This window comes from Carassius carassius, chromosome 28 (genome assembly GCF_963082965.1).
Source record: "Carassius carassius chromosome 28, fCarCar2.1, whole genome shotgun sequence".
Classification (NCBI taxonomy): Eukaryota; Metazoa; Chordata; class Actinopteri; order Cypriniformes; family Cyprinidae; genus Carassius; species Carassius carassius.
Window position 1 is genome coordinate 26999325 of NC_081782.1, and position 11815 is coordinate 27011139.

General features: G+C 36.9%; 1 protein-coding gene across 1 annotated transcript; it reads left to right on the forward strand.

Moving 5' to 3' along the window:
• Window positions 1–2879: 2879 nt before the first annotated feature.
• On the forward strand, window positions 2880–3803 carry LOC132107559 (putative gustatory receptor clone PTE03). The gene has a single exon (XM_059513673.1). It carries the CDS (start codon window positions 2880–2882, stop codon window positions 3801–3803), a length of 924 nt encoding a protein of 307 aa, XP_059369656.1.
• Window positions 3804–11815: the final 8012 nt, after the last annotated feature.

Here is an 11815-nt window from a genome sequence, read left to right on the forward strand (position 1 = left end):
ACCACCAATTGTTAACAACAAGTTTTTTTTTATTTGTATTAATATTTATTTTTATCAATTTTGTAAAGAATAGTGAATAGAATCATAAACAAATGATACAAATCTCATCAAAAGTCAACATATGATACAGATGTGCTGAATATAATGATTTTAAACAGATATGCACCCAATCTCACACACAATAGGCCTACAACACATATCCAACATCTCATTAAAGTTATTGTTAACTTTACACATACTGATTATTGCATATACTGAAGTATACTGAAGTATTGCTTTCACATATGATAACATTGTATATTTTCGTAACTTCTCTGCTGTAAAATAATAATAAAAAAGAGAACACATTAACAATAGTAAACTAAATAGTAAACAGTAAACTAAATTGTAGTAAACCACACAGAATAGGCCTACCACCTCTCCATCCACATCACCAGTTTAATCAATGTGAAGGATGTGCCTGGATGTTCCTACATAATGCAGCGATTTTAGGCCGAATTGGGGACAGTTTCAGTCTTAGATAATTTTCAACAAACAGTCTGTACCTATACTTGGTCTTAAGGCAGACCAAAGCTGAGAATCCAGTCTCACATAAATACGCTGTAGCAAAAGGCATCAATGTCTTAATCGCTCGGTTTGCCAGGTCCGGATACTCTGCCCGCAAACTAATCAAGAAATCTGTCAGTGTCTTCTGACCGAACTCGATTCTGACCGACCCGTTCGTGGATGTCTCAATGAGGCTCTCTCTCTCCAGCATAGGAAGCTGGCATGTGCTGGGTGACGAAAAAGGATTACAAATCCATGTGTCGTGGTCTTTGCGTAATTGCGCTGCCAAGTCGCCAAGGTGTTTCCGTATGTCACATCTGACACTGTCGGCAAGCCGTAGTTCATTTTCACATAGAAAATCCTGCAGTGATGGGAATGCGCCAATGTCGTTGTCTTTGACACAGTCAGACCAGAAGTTCAGCTTTTTAATCGTGGCCTCTACCTTGTCTTGCACATCGAATATTGTCACAGAGCGACCTTGCAGCCCGAGATTGAGCTCATTTAGAAAGATATCTCCCAAATAGGCCAGTCTTGTGAGCCACTCATCATCATGCAACCTATCTGACAAGCTAAAAGGATTGTCGATGAAAATCAGTTTCAGCTCGTCTTTCAGTTCAAAAAAGCGTGCCAAAACTTTCCCTCTGGATAACCATCGCACTTCAGTGTGGAGCAAAAGCGTCAAATGGTCACTGCCCATCTCACTGCATAAGGTGGAAAAAATGCGCGAGTTTAGGGGTCTTGATTTGACAAAATTAACCATCTTTACTGTGTCGTCCAACACCTGTGCCAGGCTGCCTGACATTCCTTTGGTGGCAAGCGCTTCCCTATGTATGCTACAGTGGACCCAAGTGGCATCTGGAGCCACTGCTTGTACACGGGTGGCCACTCCGCTGTGCCTCCCCGTCATTGCTTTGGCACAATCTGTGCATATACCAACACATTTAGTCCAGGTTATTTCATGTGATCGTATGAAACTGTCTATGAGTCCAAAAATGTCCTGCCCCGTTGTCCTCGTCGGTAACGATTTGCAAAAGAGGATGTCCACATGGATTGACCCTCCATATATGTACCTGACGTACACCAACAACTGAGCCAGGCCTGCTACATCTGTTGACTCATCTAGCTGTAATGCATAGAATTCACTGGCATGTATGCGACATAGTAACTGTCTCAAAACGTCTGTTGACATATCACTGATCCGTCGGGATACGGTATTGTCTGATGAAGGCATTTTCTGGAAAGTATGTTTAGCCTTTTCTCCCAACATTTTTTCAGCCATGTCCATAGCAGCAAGGACAATCAGTTCCTCCACAATATTATGAGGCTTGTCTGCCTTAGCCACTCTGTAACTGACCATGTAAGACGGTTCTACTCCTGCCTTATTTACAGCATCTGGTGCAATCAGACATTTCTTGTTGTTAGAAAGCAACAAGAAAACTTTTCAAACTTTTTAATATTTTTGAACTCTTAAACTTTTCAAACTTTCTAAACTTTTCAAACTTTCTGGCCAGGCTTTTTCAAGCCAACGTAAAGTTTGACCACAAACTTTACTATCTAGTTATGGTTTAACTCTTTACGGACTTGGGGTTCATGGGTTGAATAAACATAAGGCAGGAAGTTTACTTACTGACCCCTAAAGTTTCTGCCTCTTGAGTACCATATTTCCCAGACACTTTAAATATTATGTTGAATATTCATTTCAAATACAACGTCTTTACAAAAGTTCATAGACCTCATTAGGTGTATATGCCCACCACACTGCACATTTTCAATCAACACAAGTCTTTTTTTTACAGACTATACAGGCTTTAACGTATGCATTTTGTAAGTGTTAAAATTGTATTGAGTAGCTTATTGTTTTCAACAATAGCTTGCAGTTTAATCAGTAAGCTTTTAGTTACAAAAGTTTTGCCCACTGTGCCACACAACCCATTTTAAGGATTCTAGGAGTCTATGGTGTTTATGCAAATCAAGCACAGCAGATTGGTCAATGGAGACATGTTTTATACTATAAAAAACAGTATGTACTGGTGACTCTTCATTCTTCTTAACCACAGCACAGGTAGAGCTAATTCTCTGCATATTCACACATTACTTGAAGAAGAGTTTATGGTAATTTCAGATCATATCACAAAAGATATTTCTGGTAATTAAATTGTTTAATGTATATTGTTTAACTTACTCATTCAAGTTATTCATGTGATGTATTATTTAAAACATTGTGGTTAACTAAAGCAGATGACCATCAAAATTTCTTATTTACAATATAATTAAAGATTACATTCACTTTTTTCTGTTCTCATCCTCAGGTCAACGAATCCATTCTTTGCTTAATGGAAAATGGAACATATTTTTACTTGATGTTGTTTGAAAATATTGGGTACATAAGATATGCTTTCTTCGGATTGGGATTTATTGTATATTGTGCAATTGTACTTTTTAATGCCCTTATTATTCTTGCAATTGTTCTGGAAAGGACATTGCACCAGCCCATGTACATTTTGATTTCTTGTTTATCAGTCAACTCTGTGTTTGGAACAGCTGCTTTTTTCCCAAGGTTACTGACAGACTTGCTGTCTGATACACACTCAGTCTCCCGTGAAGCATGTATCCTACAGGCTTTTGTCATTTATTCATATGCATCAAATGAAAACACAATCTTAATGTTAATGGCATTTGACAGGTATGTAGCAATCAGTAAACCATTACAATACAACAACATAATGACCCCAAGGATTTTATCTTTTTTAATATCTATAAGCTGTATTTATCCTATGTTTTGTCTTTGTATTGCTGGTATATTAAATGCTAGACTCACGATGTGTGGTAACAAACTGTGGAAGTTATACTGTCACAACTGGGAAATTGTCAAGCTTTCTTGCGCAAACAGTATTGTTAATAATGTTTTTGGCTTGTTCATACTGATTACAACTGTTATAATGCCTTTAAGTTTTATATTATACTCTTATGTTAAAATTCTTATCATTTGTAGAAAAAGCTCACTAGATTTCAGGAGAAAAGCATATCAAACTTGTATTCCACACATAGTGATCCTCTTAAATTTCTCAGTAGCTCTTTTTTGCGAGGTCACTTTGAGTCGGATTGCAAATTTGGAACTCCCTATAGGGCTGTCAGTCATTCTTTCATTAGAGTTTCTCATTGTACCACCCATCCTGGACCCACTTGTTTATGGTTTGAATTTTCCTAAAATTCGCAAAAAAATTATATGGATTATTAAAGCTTGCAAAAAGCTGTAACAGATGCTGCACAGAAGGTTAACAAAGTTCAATGATTGTATGGTATACATTATGTAATCATGATGTACATCCCATTTTATTAACTTGGGAATTTGAGACTTTGCTTTTTACTTTAAATCTTTGCCACAATTAGTGGTTTATAAAATATCTGAAAGTCATACTCAAGTAAAATTACAGATATCTTTCCAGAAAAGTATGTTGGTTGAAGTTGAAATCACAGTTTATACACAGTTTGAGTAGCAAGATTGTGTTGAGTTTTAACTATTTCTTCCATTTTGAGTTTTTTTGGGTAAAAATAAGAAGCACTTCATCCGGTACTTAGTGTCTTTCATTCAAACATAAAAAACATTTCTGGAATCTGAATCTGAAATAGCATGCATTTACACAGTTTATGTATGGAGACACGGATTTATTTAAACTGCAGATTCAGATATATAAAAAGGCATAATGTTTTGTTTTTAACAAAAAACATTCAATAATGACATTTGAAAATATTAAAACGTGGAATGGGAAATGGAATGTGAAATTAAAACAATGTTAATGAGCGAGTCGTTGGGATTCAACTGATTAATTCAAACCGCTGATTCATTCAGAAACAAAGCATTTAACTGTGTTAATGAGTTAATCACGGAATCATTTATTGAACCAATTAGTTCAAAAAGCTGATTAATTAAATTAGTAAACACCGTCCATTGCTTAGAGATGCAAAGCAGTGCTGTGATCTTTGTTTGTAACTATTTTGTTGGAAAAATTGAGCAAAAACAACAAAAATATTATGCATAACATGTAAGTCACATTCCTTTACTGAACTTGTATAAAATGATTATTAAATGTGTTCATGCTGATATCTGCAGAAGAATTTTACTCTTTGTGTGATATAGAGTAAGTTATCTATGCCTACATTAAATTATAGAAATATAAAAAGCATAAAGCATTTTTTGCCATCTACAGTTTAGAATGCATGGAAAATGTAGTTTTAACAGACTAATAAATCAGTGTGTGTGAACTCTGTGTGTGATTTGATGATATTTCTAACTTGATAACGTCAAATTGCATATCATTACAGCAACACTTACCAAGTTATCACAGACGATGCTGTACATCACACACACACACAACCTTGTTTTCCTAATGAATGTTGTTCAGTTGCTTTGACGCAATGTATTTTGTTTAAAGCTCTATATAAATAAAGGTTACTTGACTTGACCCCTGCCTCGACTTCAGTGGAAAATTAAATCCACCCACGTTGTGCATTCTACACAGCAAAAACATATGAGTGTTTTATGAATTAACTCTGCTGGGAGTACATGTGAGACCACACTCAAGAGTGTGAAAGTGTTAAAATAGGAGTGTTAAAATTAACACTGAAGCAGAGTTAAAGTTAATGAAATAATTAAGTGATTAATTGAGTGATGATTGACCATTATTGACGGGACGTGATGTTAACATGCAGAATCAACAAAGACAAAAATCACTATTTTAATGGTGTCACCGTTATAGTGGTCAGTGTTTACTTTAGTTGGGCTCTTGACCCCTAAAATGTTAAAGTTAGATTTCAATTGGCTGTTATAACTGAGAAGAAACAGAGAGAAAGAGAGAAACAGACTAATATTGGCATAGATGCCATTCTTCTAATGATGTAGCAAGTACATCGGGTGTTATGGGAAGTGTTCCCGGTTTCTGGTTTACCTAATTAATGCAGCCTAAAATTCCTTTAATGGATTTGGATATTAAAAGCATATTAGTATGTTAAAAAGGATCTGGCACCCACAGTTCATTTTGATATTCTAGGTATTATCAAATTGCCTTAGTTCTGAGAACATAGCGGACATAGAGGATTATAATGTAAAAGGAGCTCATTCAAATACTGAGGTGCTAAACCATTCAGGGCTTTATAAGTAATAAGCAATATTTTAAAATCTATACGATGTTTGATAGGGAGCCAGTGCAGTGTTGACAGGACCGGGCTAATATGGTCATACTTCCTGGTTCTAGTAAGAACTCTTGCTGCTGCATTTTTGACTAGCTGTAGTTTGTTTACTAAGCGTGCAGAACAACCACCCAATAAAGAATTACAATAATCTAACCTTGAGGTCATAAATGCAGGGATGAACATTTCTGCATTTGACATTGAGAGCATAGGCCGTAATTAAGATATATCTTGGAGATGGAAAAATGCAGTTTTACAAATGCTAGAAACATGGCTTTCTAAGGAAAGATTGCGATCGAATAGCACACCTAGGTTCCTAACTGATGACGAAGAATTGACAGAGCAGCCATCAAGTCTTAGAGAGTGTTCTAGGTTATTACATTGTGGCAGAATGGAAAACTTGTGTTCCTGTCGTCCTGACACTTCCAGATGGCACGCTGCTTATGTTGAGTTCGTGAATGGGCGTAAAGTACCTTCACCATTGAGCTTTATTCAGTCGTCCAAATATGAAAGCCTGTCGTAAAAAGGATCATCGCTGTGTCCACGGCGGTCTCTAGGCACTCTTCATCTTCCTTGTGATCTGCTACACTTGGGTCAGTGATGCAAAAGCCATTCTCTCACACAAACAAACAGTCCCACATGCATAATCAGTCCCACATGCACCTACATGTTTATTTTAGTTTGTCTCATTTATCGAGCCTAATTGATATATATGGTTTTGTTGATTTTGTTTGTTCCTCTAACTCCTACGAACTGCTTATTCAGTGCGTGTTACTTACATGAACAAATTGGGATTTAAAATTTAATGTATATTACTGCTGAAAGCCCTGTTACCACGAACTGTGACATAACTGACATGTTATGGGTTAAAAATATATGCTAAGAACAAAGAGAAAAAAAAGTGAAATTGAATATTTGAATAATCTGAAATTGTTCTAATTTTCTATAATTCTCTGTTTTTCTTTTGTTTTGTCTTTTGTTGTTTTATTGTGGCTGTGAATTTTTTTTGTTTGGTGGTAATAAAACTAGTGGTGACTTTCTTTGGCAGTGTGTGGAGTAAATCTATTGTTTGTAAAAAAGACAAAAGATTGAATAATTTGATATTTGAGTTTATTGAATGTAACAGGTGAATATTTTAAGCTATCCTGGTTTTTTTTTTGTTGGCAGGCCTATACCTGTCTGGTGCCCGAACAAGTTGAATTAAATTATTTATCAAACTTAACTGCAAATTGTTCTCTGGGGCCCACCACCGTTACAACATGTTTTTAGGTTGTATAATTAACACCTCTGTTTTTTTCAGAATTTAGCAGTAAAAAATTACTGGTCATCCAGTTTTTTATATTAACTATGCATTCCATTAGTTTTTCCAAATTGGTGTGTTTCATGGGGTCACCAAGAAATATAGAGCTGAGTATCATCAGCATAACAGTGAAAGCTAACACCATGTTTCCTGATGATATCTCCCAAGGGTAACATATGAAGCATGAAGAGTAGCAGCCCTAGTACTGAGCCTTGAGGTACTCCATACTACAATTGTGATCGATATGTTACCTCTTCATTCACTGCTATGAACTGATGGGGTTCATATAAGTACAATTTAAACCATGCTAATGCACTTCCATTAATGCCAACAAAGTGTTCAAGTCTATGCAAAAGAATGTCAATTGTGTCAAATGCTGCGCTAAGATCCAATAGAACCACGATCAGATGATAAGAGCAGGTCATTTGTAACTCTAAGGAGAGCAGTCTCAGTACTAAAAAAAGTCTAAATCCTGACTGGAAATCCTCACATATACCATTTTTCTCTAAGAAGGAATATAATTGTGAGGATACCACATTTTCTAGTATCTTGGACAGAAAAGGGAGATTCGAGATGGTCTATAATTAACTAGTTATTTGGGGTCAAGTTGTGTTTTTTTGATGAGAGGCTTAATAACAGCCAGTTTGAATGTTTTGGGGACATATCCTAATGAGTCAAACCAATTAATGTTTATTACATCAAAAGCAATGAGAAAAAAACTCAAGAGACATTGGGCACTTGCGAATGTTAAAGATTTCATCAAAGATCAAATCAATTGATCTCATTTAGAGTCTATTCTGTGCTGTTAATTCTGTATTACATAATCAACATTATAATATTTTTAATCAGATAATCTATAATTCTATCAATAATATCTTCAAATCATTTTATTCTCAAATATGTTTTAACTACTGTTTAATTAGAGGTAAATGTATGACAGAGATAAAGTAAATCTGGTTTATAATAAGTGAAGTTGGAAATAACGTTGCTAGAGTCACTGAAGATGGCAAAGGTTGGGTTTTTACATTCAACCAAAATATTATGTCTGAGCAACATTTGAGTACATTTAAAATGTCCAATAAGACGCTTCCTGTTATATCTTAATTTGAATGTTAGGTGATAATGTTTTAATAATGTTATCAATACACATTTTTAGAATGTTTTTAGAGAATGTTATCCTAACATTTAGCAGAACATTCTGGGAACTAAAAACTTGCCACTGAAAATATTCCAAGAACATGTAATGTTCTAACATTCTTTAACATTCCTTTTCATGTTCTGGGAATGTTTTCAGCAGCCAGTTTTATTTTAGTTTTCAGAACGTTCTGCTAAAAGGTAGAATAACATTCTCTAAAAACATTCTAAAAATGTTTTTTTGATAACATTATTAGAACTTATTCTATCTGAAGACCTGATCCTCCTGTGGATAATCAACCCAATTATTTTATTAAATATAATGGGTTTTTCATTTGTTAGCTGAAAAATCAGCTTAATTTAACAAAACAATCATTTCAGGAATTCATTTCATGGCGAGTTACAGGCAAATGTTTTTTTTTTCTTCTGTGCATTATAATGAAAGCTTTGTAAAACGTGCACAGCCTTTTTTTCTGGCTTTTTAAACTATATACTCCATCCTAAACCAACTATGCACCCATTTCCTATCATGTATGCATGTTAAAGATGATCAAACCAATCAGAGTAGTTATGCACCCCGCCTCTATCTGCAGGCTGCCGCCGGGTGCTTCTCGTTTTTTGTCAGACGAAACCAATATTTTTGTGTAAATTGTACTTTCATGTTATTTTACTCATTTTGAATGGTTGCTTGTAAGTATCTCATTTGATTAATTCTAATTAATTCTAATGTGTTAAATGTAATTAATAATATTGCTTGCAATTTATTGACACAATTTTATTGCGTAAATAAAGTGAATAACCTTTTACAGTGATAGGAGCAGTAATGAGAGACTAACTGAACAAAGAGACAACAGAGGTGAGTATCAATTAGGATGGAGAGTTTATATTAAGAAAAAGGATGAATGGATTAATGAATTGGTGTTCTTTCCAAGAAAAGACACCACAACAGTAATGAAAATTCACGAGCCCTCACGAGGGAGCGCTAAAATTCAAAAATACTATCTTTCGCCTATCTTTCATTAATTATTTTTTCCGGTGGATCGCCTCATTCTGTTTGTGACACTGTATGCTGCAAAACCATGCCGTTGTTTTACTACCAAGATGCAGTTTCCATTATTCCATAATGGACGCAAACAGTTCTGTCGCTGAAGAACTGAAACGTAAACAAAAGAATTATGATCCATATTACAACCTTATTGCTTCGTTGGACTAAACGTGCTTCATGATGTAGTTCAGTGGACCCTTACCTTTCTAACTAAACCAGGATTTACAGCTGTGGATGTGTTTATGACTCGTTATTACAACGGATCTGGTATGTACAGCGTTTCCATTGTTCCATTGTTCCATTGTTTCCATTGTTCATGTTTTTATGTGTACTGCTTACAAAAATGTAGCAAATACAGTCTTTATAAGCTTTCCATTGAAAAACAGCGATCTGTCGTCGATGCTTGAGGCTTAGATCTTTATAATGATACATAGATTGTCAAGATTAAATTTGTCCCGTTTCATTTAATCTATTCATAAACACTGACACGTGCAAGTTGAGGGCCGTTAAGGACAAGGGCGTCGGGGTGCTGGCTAAGAGGTTAACATCAGTATTTATTTACTTCCCTAATGTCTACTAGTACTTATGCAAACGTCAATCACACTACAAACAACACAAAACTATTATGCTATAATAAACAGAAAATATTAATTAATTGTTTGCCTTGGTCTTCAGTCTATGATAAGCTCACCTCACCTCTTATCTGACAAGTCTTCAGGATTGAGTTAACCCATGCAGTCTGAGCCGGAAAGATAATTGATTAGTTCATCTCATGATTCTTCGAGTTTGAGTCATTTCTTTATCACGTGACAGACCTATAGTCTTTGACCATAGACTGGAGTTACCCTGGCAACAAATCTGTGTATATATTATTATTATTATTTGTCTTTATGATATTAAGTGTACTGCCTTAATGTTTTAATGTTTGTATGGTTTAAAAATAATAACAACAACAATAATAATAATAAAAAAGACTGCATAAAAGGCATTAACCTATCGTTTGTTTTTTTGTCATATGACCTGACAGCATTGGATAGAGAAATTAATTTACAAGCTTCCTTACAAACGGGTGCAGTCATTATTATTATCATTATCGTTATCATCATTATTATAATTATTTACTCTTACAGTAACTGCACTTCTGGTCTCAAATTGTAGCTTTTTACTTCTTACAGTTTATAAATGTATGAATTTCTGTCATGATAGTTATTTTCTATACACTAAATGTTGTTGTAACAGACACGCCAGGCTCCAACACCAACCAATTACAGCGCACTCCCTCACCTGAGTACTAATCACTCCCACTTGCTCCTCATCCACCGGCAATCATCACTCCCCATAAAAACCACACACGCACCCAGTCAGCATTCGGTCTCGTTTGCAACAAGGTCTAACCTGCATGCTTACTCTAAGGACTATCCTATCTCTTGTGTTCTCCACCAACGGATCCGTTCATCACCACTACCTCCAGCACCATTACCTCACTGTACTCCTCTGTTTGTGCCACAATAAACTGTGTTCTCCTGTTATAACAGCCTCCTGTCCTTGCTTACCATAACAGAAGACTGGACCAAGACCGATCGGCACAAGCATGAGCCTCACGGACCCCTTCCAGGACCTCGTTGACGCTTTGCATCGCACCCTCACTACTCTTCCGGCATCCCCATCACCTGCGAGCACTTCCGCTGACAACACCACCACTTCCTTCCCTGCTGTGCATGCCAGTCCCATGGCCAAGCCGGCGCCCTTCTCTGGTTCAGCGGAGGATTGCAGCAGATTCCTGCTCCAATGCTCGCTGGTCCTGGAGATGCAACCGTACTTATACCCCACTGAACGATCGAAAGTGGCCTTCCTGATATCTCAACTCCAAGGTAAAGCGCTTCAGTGGGCCGATTCTATTTGGACACAAAATAATCCTGTTATCTAATCTTATTCTAGCTTCATCAACCATTTCCGAGAAGTTTTTGGCAGACCCCTATGGTATTCTTCTATTGTTGAGAAGCTTTATAATTTAAAACAAGGAAAAATGTCTGTCAATGAATACACTCTTAAGTTCAGAACTCTTGCAGCCACTAGCGGATGGAATGAGCAAGCCTTGCTGACCACCTACAGGCAGGGATTGGAACCTCAAGTGCGGTTGCATCTCGCTGCATACGAGGACACCATCGGGCTCAAACGCTTCATTCAACTCTCCATCCGCTTCGCCACTCGTATGAAGTTGTGCCTCGAAGAGCACCAGGGCCAGGCGTATTCCAACTCGCCACTCTGCCGTCCAGAGACCGTCAGCTCCCCAGAACCAGCTAACGAGCCCATGCTCGTTGACTCATACCGACTCACTGCTGCTGAACGGCAAAGACAGCTGGCCCAGAATCTCTGCCTCTAGTGCATCTCCGGGGCATATAATCTCCGTATGCCCCGTCCGCCCTCCTCGACCCATGGTGAGTGCCATTCTCCCTTCAAAGTATCAAATGAAACCACTCACCACTATAGTGACACTTACTTCCGCTGACATCTCTCTTCCAGTTTCTGCCCTCCTCGATTCTGGGTCAGCCGGAAACTTCATCTCTGGCGATCTCTGCTGTCAGCTCAACCTCACTACCATG

What these genes read in the sequence shown, in the direction of transcription:
- LOC132107559 (XM_059513673.1), top strand. Translation starts at nt 2,880, where the DNA reads ATGGAAAATGGAACATATTTTTACTTGATGTTGTTTGAAAATATTGGG.